Below are 10,000 nucleotides of genomic sequence, written 5' to 3'. Positions count from 1 at the left end.
ATGTTCCCCTAGTGTCCAAATAACTCTAAATTAAGTCTTTGTTACTTACAATATGTTCCCCATACTAAAGTGTTACCATATTTTTTTTTCAAAGCATGATATACATTTCTGTTACCTTTTCCAATCAGATTGTTGCTGGTAATTAGCAGGACTGTGGAAATCCACACAACACTGTGCAATGTAACCAAAGAGCAACACACTGAAATCTTCTTTTTCAAAATTCGCCATCATTTCAAGCATACGCAGGAATTGGGTGTGTTTGGGCTTCTTTTAACTGAGGACTGGTAATTAGTGGCACTATATTCTATTTACATCTCGACCTTGTTTTTCATTAAAAGCAATACTTAGAATTTGATAGTAATAAACGGTTATAAGCCACTACTTTTTCCAACTGTGAACCTTGCTCCTTATAAACAGCGTCCGTGTTAGTAATATTTCCTTACAATGGCATTATTTTGAATTGCTTCAGTTTTGAAAATTCCCCAAAAAGTCACCGTGGACTTATTGAGTCTGTTTAGCTGATTGGAGAGTTAGCTTCCGCAGCTAGTGGGTCCATGAAAATGACTTCTGTTTTGTTTGATCAGCCGTTTTACTGCCGTATTACAGGCACAATTAAGGTATGTAAATAAATGTAAATAATTTCACAGATGGAGACACTAAAATAGTGTTGAATTGTTTGGTCATGGCGCCATCTTTCGGACACGCTCGCTCACTGCAGGTGCAGCGGCTTGAAAATGTACTTCCTGTTTCGTGCCTTGAGCCGGAAGTATAACCGTTGATAGCGTTTCTGCTCGAAAGGATACTTCATTCTTCACTCCAAGAGACGATTGTAAGTTTTACAATATAACTAAAACCATTCATACTCACTAAACCGTCCTATGTGTGATGTCTGTAGGAGTGTTTTCATGCATATTTGTTTGCGCTATCATATTGTAATCAAGCTTGCGTTGTTAGCATTAGCGAATTTGCTAACAAGTTTGTGTCCGTGTTAGTAATATTTACTTACAATGGCATTATTTTTGTATTCCTTCAGTTTTGAAAATTCCCCAAAAAGTCACAGTGGACTTATTGAGTCTGTTTAGCTGATTGGAGAGTTAGCTTCCGCAGCTTGTGGGTCCATGACGATGATTTCTGTTTTGTTTGATCAGCCGTTTTACTGCCGTATTACAGGCACAATTAAGGTATGTAAATAAATGTAAATAATTTCACAGATGGAGACACTAAAATAGTGTGGAATTGTTTGGTCATGGCGCCATCTTTCGGACACGCTCGCTCACTGCAGGTGCAGCGGCTTGAAAATGTACTTCCTGTTTTGTGCCTTGAACCGGAAGTATAACCGTTGATAGTGTTTCTGCTCGAAAGGATACTTCATTCTTCACTCCAAGCAACGCTTGGAAGTTTTACAATATAACTAAAACCATTCATACTCACTAAACCGTCCTATGTGTGATGTCTGTAGGAGTGTTTTCATGCATATTTGTTTGCGCTATCATATTGTAATCAAGCTAGCGTTGTTAGCATTAGCGAATTTGCTAACATGTTTTTGTCCGTGTTAGTAATATTTCCTTACAATGGCATTATTTTTGTATTGTTTCAGTTTTGAAAATCCCCCAAAAATCACCGTGGACTTATTGAGTCTGTTTAGCTGATTGGAGACTTAGCTTCCGCGGCTAGTGGGTCCATGACGATGACTTCTGTTTTGTTTGATCAGCCGTTTTACTGCCGTATTACAGGCACAATTAAGGTATGTAAATAAATGTAAATAATTTCACAGATGGAGACACTAAAATAGTGTGGAATTGTTTGGTCATGGCGCCATCTTTCGGACACGCTCGCTCACTGCAGGTGCAGCGGCTTGAAAATGTACTTCCTGTTTCGTGCCTTGAACCGGAAGTATAACCGTTGATAGCGTTTCTGCTCGAAAGGATACTTCATTCTTCACTCCAAGCAACGATTGTACGTTTTACAATATAACTAAAACCATTCATACTCACTAAACCGTCCTATGTGTGATGTCTGTAGGAGTGTTTTCATGCATTATTGTTTGCGCTATCGTATTTTAATCAAGCTTGCGTTGTTAGCATTAGTGAATTTGCTAACATGTTTGTGTCTGTGTTAGTAATATTTACTTACATTGGCATTATTTTTGTATTCCTTCAGTTTTGAAAATTCCCCAAAAAGTCACAGTGGAGCTTTTGAGTCTGTTTACCTTGAATTGATTTACGTGGACCCACGATTTAAACAAGTTGAAAAACGTATTGGGGTGTTACCATTTAGTGGTCAATTGTACGGAATATGTACTGTACTGTGCAACCTACTAATAAAAGTTTCAATCAATCAAACAAATAGCTGATTAGAGAGCTAGCTTCCGCGGCTAGTGGGTCCATGACGATGACTTCTGTTTTGTTTGATCAGTCGTTTTACTGCCCTTTTACAGGGACCAATTGGAAACAATTAAGGTATGTAAATATATATATTTCGTTAAAAAAGTCCTGTGAGGCCAATGTATGTAAAAAAAATAAAACATTCTAAAATTTGGTTGGTGCTCTATATTAAAATATTGTATGTCGTTACATAAAAAAATATAAAAAAAACCTTTATGCTGTCGTTTATGTGGCCTTATACATTTATTGTTACCCATCGCCGTCGAGTCAGTAGGAGTGGCGTCCCTTTAAAAGTGTCTTTTATGATGCAGACGACTGTGGCGTGTGAATTGACGGAGAACAATGTTACGAGTGAGAGGAACATTCTGCCACAGTGATCACAATCAGAGTGTGTGACGTGTTTCATTAACGAACGTGACAATGCGAGGACGTTTTTAGACAGGACCACGGCTATCACTATGCAATCAATTTCGACTAAACGCCTGTAGCTGTATTTTTAAAATCTAATTTAATAACTTAGAATAGGAACATTATTAATACTTTTTTTTTTTCTTCATCAAAATGGTTCACTCTATGTTAAACAGCCCTCAGCATTCAGTGGTAATGAACATAGGGCTGGTGCATTATTAAACTGCACTTGGAAGATTATCTCGCTTGAAAATGCCACTGAGAAGTGGCGGGGTAGCATGGGGGAGCTCGAGGGGGAGGCATTTGTCATTTTTACAAACATTCTGGGACATCTGCTGTTTGATACCTGAATGTTTATCACATAGGTTATTTTAACTTATTGAAGATGATGACTTATTGAATCAGCAAAGGCTTAACGCAGCCACTAATGGCGGGTTTATGCTTCTAAGCAGTCTGTTCCAAACATTTCAGCAATTTTAAAGTTAAAGTACCATTGATAGTCACACACACACCCACTCGGTGTGGTGAAATTACCCTCTGAATTTGACCCATCCCCTTGTGGCGGACAGACGGCAGAATCTGCCCAATTTCCAGACAAACTCTTTTCTTAGTATTTTACGAACTCTCTTTGAACTATTGTGTGGAACTCTTTTTGAACTATTTTACGAACCTCTTCTTTTGAACTGTTCGGTAACCAAAGGCAACGCTGTTTACGACCCACTTCCCTCTGGAAGCAGCTGTGGTCAGGTGGGGGGAGAAAGTCAAATAAAGAAGGAGGAGTGCAATCTTTGGGCAGAGCGTGGTGCAAGACTGTACAGAGGGTACAGTGGCCGCGTCTCTCCTCAAAATTGAGTCCAAATTTAACTCTGTCTCTGTTTGATTATTTGCCTCTTGTCTTGTTTAGTAGATGTCATCAGTGTTTGAACCTGACAGTTGATATTGAATAATCCATCCATCCATCCATCCATCTTCTTCCGCTTATCCGAGGTCGGGTCGCGGGGGCAGCAGCCTAAGCAGGGAAGCCCAGACTTCCCTCTCCCCAGCCACTTCGTCCAGCTCCTCCCGGGGGATCCCGAGGCGTTCCCAGGCCAGCCGGGAGACATAGTCTTCCCAACGTGTCCTGGGTCTTCCCCGTGGCTTCCTACCGGTCGGACGTGCCCTAAACACCTCCCGAGGGAGGCGATCGGGTGGCATCCTGACCAGATGCCCGAACCACCTCATCTGGCTCCTCTCGATGTGGAGGAGCAGCGGCTTTACTTTGAGCTCCCCCCGGATGACAGAGCTTCTCACCCTATCTCTAAGGGAGAGCCCTGCCACCCGGCGGAGGAAACTCATTTCGGCCGCATGTACCCGTGATCTTGTCCTTTCGGTCATAACCCAAAGCTCATGACCATAGGTGAGGATGGGAACGTAGATCGACCGGTAAATTGAGAGCTTTGCCTTGGCTCAGCTCCTTCTTCACCACAACGGATCGATACAGCGTCCGCATTACTGAAGATGCCGCACCGATCCGCCTGTCGATCTCACGATCCACTCTTCCCTCACTCGTGAACAAGACTCCGAGGTACTTGAACTCCTCCACTTGGGGCAGGGTCTCCTCCCCAACCCGAAGATGGCATTCCACCCTTTTCCGGGCGAGAACCATGGACTCGGACTTGGAGGTGCTGATTCTCATCCCAGTCGCTTCACACTCGGCTGCGAACCGATCCAGCGAGAGCTGAAGATCCTGGCCAGATGAATATATAATATTGAATAATGATGGCTTTAAAAAACAACAGTCAGTTATTGGAGCTGGAACTAAAGTTAATCTGAAATCCGAAGGGAAAGCGGTGGATTAACGAGTCATATAAAGTTGACCGATCACCCTTATTACGGTCCTCGTTGAGGTGGAAGTCAAGTGAAGGATGTTACGCGACACCGGTTGGTTTGGAGTGCTTCGACACATAAACCAACCCTTACTCTATTCACCTTTTAAGTGCCGGTGTGTCTAATTAGCAGAGAAAACAGCTCACATGGTGCTACCTGGGGGCTGTCACACAATCACGGGTTGCGTATTTACCTGGAAACCTGGTTTCCGCTGGTATTTTCTCCGCTGCTGCATCTCGGCAAAGGTAGCGGCACCGGCTGCGTACGTGTAGGCCATATGTGGTAGGAAACCCATCTGATCCATGCCAGGGTAGGGCCTGAGTCCCGGAATGCTGGCCTGCATTGGCGGCATGAACGTGGCTGGCGGAAAAGCGCTCTGAGGCGGAAGTGACGTGTACATCGGTTTAGCGGCAAAGGGGTTCATGCCAAAAAGGGGGCTAGTGCTTTTGTCCATGATTCCATTGTTGGGAGAGGCAGAGAATTCATTCTTGATGTAGGCTAGGTTGAGGGGCTCCTCGAAGTGCTCGCGTGGCGAGGGGACATTGCTAGGCTCGACATTAACGCTGTTTACTTTGGGTCGGCTCCTCACGGTCAGTGCATGCTTAGGTTCATTGATGAGTCGCGGAAGAGAAAGGTCGAGCGGCTCGGCCTGCAGGTCCTCAGATGCCAGGCTGTTGGGGGTGTATGAACTACTGTGCGAATGTTTTGAGGATGTGGACGAAAGGTTTAGTGGTGACGGGGTGTTGCTGCGGGAATGGTCCAACTTGTCACCCGCGGCTTTGGCGCTGCCAAAATGGTGGTTTTTCAAATGTCTGAGGGAGTTGTCACAGTTGTTATGGAGCTCAGCCACGGCCGGGGACGTGATGCAGTCGCCTGGTTTCATTAGCGACACGGGCGACCGAGATGCCAGGTGGTCTTTGGGGGGACTGTGGTGGTTACTTGTTCCAACAATCATTTCCATGCTGTTCTTGTGCTCCAGGGGTGGAGTTCTGGAGCTGCCGTATTGGAACATCTTACGCTGTTGAAACCATTCTTTCACAAATTCCTGAGGAAGGCCAACTGCGATAGAGATCTTGAGCAGCTCCTCGGAGTTGGGCTCCATATTCATGGCAAAATAAGCCTTCAGCACAGACATGTGGTCCCTGTAGGGGTGAAGGGGTCCCGCCAATCCCTTCTCCGTCAAGATGGAGGAAGTCAGAAGAGCGTTCTTTTCCATGAATATCCCTGGCTTGTTGGACATCAGGTTCTCAGTGGGCTGGAGCACAGCTTTGATCTCCTCATTCATTTTGCACAAATAGCGCTCGTGTTGATGGAGCGGGATTGGCCCCGGGAAAGTTTCTTTGCAAAACTGACATGCGTATGGTGTGAACATGGTGTTCTCTGTCGCCTTGTCCTCCACACCACCTTCCAACATGTGATTGGATTTTTCCCGTTTAATATTGCTAATCTGTCTCTTTGAGTCAGTGGTCAGGCTCTGGAGACAGGCTTTGGCTTCGTTGACCTTCTCTAGCGTGTAGTCGATGATGCTTTTGGTGGCGCCGTTGTGATTGACAAGTGGAAGACTGACCTGAGGCCCGCCTGGCGACATCAGGCCCTGTTTCTGCTCCTCCACCTGCGAGCCAAGTTCCTTCATGTAGGCCGTGAGCCTTGACAGTTCTTCTGGCTTGCAGTCCATTTTCTGCCGGCACACAGTGTTGTCTACTATCTGTAGGACTTTCTGCACCTCACTCAGGTTGTTTACCAGTGAACCCGGGTAGCCGAAGAGCTGTGACTCTAGCCCAGGCATCCCTAAGTGCTGCAGTGTGCTTTGGGTTGTCGAATTGTGGTGAACTCCCATGGGACTGTCCCCCCTGACACCACCGTTCATGAAATGCCCGTGAGCACCAAATCCATGTGTGGCCATCATCAGCTTGTAGTCATTGAAGTCAACAGGCTCTGTTTTGATGCTCATGTGGTTGTTGTTGTCAGAGAGGCCTAGCGGTTTGCCGTTCTCCAGCTTTTGCCGTAGCTGAGTGATGGCAGTGTTTGTGGGGGAGGAGGATGCTGAGGTGGGGTAGGAGCCGGTCTTCATGTTGCCACGCATCCTGCCGTTGACAGCGATCAGGCCAATGCACTTTTTGCTGCTGATGTGCGAACTGTAGGATCCAGAGTGCGAGAAACGCTTTTTGCAGTTGGGGCATTCATACGGTTTTTCACCTTTAACAGATAACAGACAATACGGAGTTAGGGCTGAAGGTGATAGGTATGCGTTAGCCGTATTTGACTTGGGTGCCACTGGCCACTCACCACTGTGGATGCGGAGGTGTTCCTTAAGGTGGTGCTTGTACTTGAAGGCTTTGCCACACTCGGTGCATTTGAACTTGCGGTTGCCAGCCGCTTGGTTCAACAGTTGGTGCTGTTGGGGGGAACAGGGAGACATTCATGTTAAAAGGTTGTCCACAGTATATTATCGGTCCTGCTAAACACCGACATTTATTTAATAATACCACCTTAACATTTGACAACCAAACAATTACACAAGGCGAATCAGTAAAGAATCTGGGTATTATTTTCGACCCAACTCTCTCCTTTGAGTCACACATTAAGAGTGTTACTAAAACGGCCTTCTTTCATCTCCGTAATATCGCTAAAATTCGTTCTATTTTATCCACTAGCGACGCTGAGATCATTATTCATGCGTTCGTTACGTCTCGTCTCGACTACTGTAACGTATTATTTTGGGGTCTCCCTATGTCTAGCATTAAAAGACTACAATTGGTACAAAATGCGGCTGCTAGACTTTTGACAAGAACAAGAAAGTTTGATCATATTACGCCTATACTGGCTCACCTGCACTGGCTTCCTGTGCACTTAAGATGTGACTTTAAGGTTTTACTACTTACGTATAAAATACTACACGGTCTAGCTCCGTCCTATCTTGTCGATTGCATTGTACCATATGTCCCGGCAAGAAATCTGCGTTCAAAGAACTCCGGCTTATTATAAATGATAAATGATAAATGGGTTGTACTTGTATAGCGCTTTTCTACCTTCAAGGTACTCAAAGCGCTTTGACACTACTTCCACATTCACCCATTCACACACACATTCACACACTGATGGAGGGAGCTGCCATGCAAGGCGCTAACCAGCACCCATCAGGAGCAAGGGTGAAGTGTCTTGCTCAGGACACAACGGACATGACGAGGTTGGTACTAGGTGGGGATTGAACCAGGGACCCTCGGGTTGCGCACGGCCACTCTCCCACTGTGCCATGCCGTCCCATTTATTTATTAGTATTAGTGATTCCCAGAGCCCAAAAAAAGTCTGCGGGCTATAGAGCGTTTTCTATTGGGGCTCCAGTACTATGGAATGCCCTCCCGGTAACAATTAGAGATGCTACCTCAGTAGAAGCATTTAAGTCCCATCTTAAAACTCATTTGTATACTCTAGCCTTTAAATAGCCCCCCTGTTAGACCAGTTGATCTGCTGTTTCTTTTCTTCTCCCCTCTGCTCCCCTCTATCCCTTGTGGAGGGGGGGTGGTCACAGGTCCGGTGGCCATGGATGAAGTGCTGGCTGTCCAGGTGGACCGCTCGCCTGTGCATCGGCTGGGAACATCTCTGCGCTGCTGACCCGTCTCCGCTCGGGATGGTGTCCTGCTGGCCCCACTATAGACTTACTTACTTACTTACTTAGTCCTCTTGCACTTCAGGGCGCGTAGAGCCGACCATAGCAACCAGGTCTCTCCATCTGGGTCTGTTGTGGGCAAGGTGTTGAGCTTGTGCCATAGTCACATTGCAGGCCTTAAGGTCCTGGGCTAATACATCCAGCCAGCGAGTCCTGGGGGCGCCTCTAGGGCGTCTCCAGCCAGCTGGGTTGAAGTCCAGGACTTCAACCCACTATGGACTGGACTCTTACTATTATGTTGGATCCACTATGGACTGGACTCTCACAATATTATGTCAGACCCACTCGACATCCATTGCTTTCGGTCTCCCCTAGAGGGGGGGGGGTTACCCACATATGCGGTCCGCTCCAAGGTTTCTCATAGTCATTCACATCGACGTCCCACTGGGGTGAGTTTTTCCTTGCCCTTATGTGGGCTTTGTACCGAGGATGTCGTTGTGGCTTGTGCAGCCCTTTGAGACACTTGTGATTTAGGGCTATATAAATAAACATTGATTGATTGATTGATTGATATATATCTTTTGTATCACATTTCCATTCATGAGAGGCACTGATCGGCTCTACTTTTTATATATTTGTATTATAATTCTTGCCTGAGCCTGCAAATCTGTATGTCTTATTGTTTTCATTTAGAAATGCCGAAATGCCTTGTGGGACAGCATACCTGCCAACTACTCCAGTTTTCCCGTAATTAGTACGGTTTTCATCAACCTATTCCGGGTTACGGTTGCAGTGATAAAAAATACGGTTTTTCATTAATTAAATTATTTATTTTTTTTTAAAGTTTTATTCACGAAATCGGGTAACAACAATTACAATCGACACTGCTTCCCGTAAATTCCTATCGAGCCATTCCGAATGCCATGCGCGAGGCTATTTATAGCACCGCTGCCAAGCACGAGGCACCAGTTGCCATTGTTTCCAAACGAGCGAACGATCATGGAATCAGCCGGAGAAAAATCGCAAACGAGTCTTAAACCGAAAAGAAAACTGCAGTCATTCCGTGAAGAATATTCAAAAGCCTATCCGGGGAATAATTATCCGTTCCAAAAAGTGTGAAAACTACGCGAATTGCACTTTGTGCAGACAAGATTTTTCGATCGGACACGGAGGAATTAGCGATGTAAAAGACCACGTTGGGACAAAAAAACACAAGTCTAATGCCGTTGCTAGCGATACAAGTGGAAAACTTTCAACGTTTTTCGTCGCCCAAACGGATTCTTTGGATGTGATAAATGCCGAAGTTTTATTTACGGAGGCAATAATTGAGCAAACAAAAAGGTAATGACACCAATGTTATCTATTGGAATTGTTTAATACTGTTATACTGTTAAAAGTGTTTATACTATTTATGCTTTCAAGTCCAAGTTGAAGAAATCTTGTTAAATGTTGACAGCATAACTACCAAAATACAGAAGTATGTCCTTAATATTTTTGCAGTGCTATTTCTGTTGAAAAGTTCAAATGATTACATTAGAGATGTGATGTGCCACTTTTCAAGCGTCTGATGGCTTACATTAATTTTCATGAATTTTTCATATTTTGAATTCTTTTGAAAGGCTTACAAAAAAAACTACATTTGAATTGTAATTCCATGCTATTGACAGGACTATTAATTTTAATGAAGTTAGCTTACCATGTTTACAGTATGATAATTGTGATAGAAATGTGAATT

The 10,000-nt window shown here is 44.7% G+C and overlaps 1 protein-coding gene across 2 annotated transcripts in view; it reads right to left on the bottom strand.

Annotated features, from left to right (window-relative positions):
• zeb2b (zinc finger E-box binding homeobox 2b) overlaps positions 1 to 10,000 on the bottom strand; it is a 225,372-nt gene that overhangs the window by 13,447 nt on the left and 201,925 nt on the right. For both annotated transcript variants that reach the window (XM_061924118.2, XM_061924119.2), the window contains exons 7-8: positions 6,945 to 7,053; positions 4,852 to 6,854 (exon numbers count right to left, since the gene is read on the bottom strand). In XM_061924118.2, coding sequence (XP_061780102.1) covers positions 4,852 to 6,854; positions 6,945 to 7,053 — 2,112 coding nt within the window. The remainder of the gene's footprint in view (positions 1 to 4,851; positions 6,855 to 6,944; positions 7,054 to 10,000) is intronic.

Source organism: Nerophis lumbriciformis, linkage group LG28, assembly GCF_033978685.3.
Source record: "Nerophis lumbriciformis linkage group LG28, RoL_Nlum_v2.1, whole genome shotgun sequence".
Lineage (NCBI taxonomy): Eukaryota > Metazoa > Chordata > Actinopteri > Syngnathiformes > Syngnathidae > Nerophis > Nerophis lumbriciformis.
This window is presented reverse-complemented; position numbering and strand designations above follow the sequence as displayed.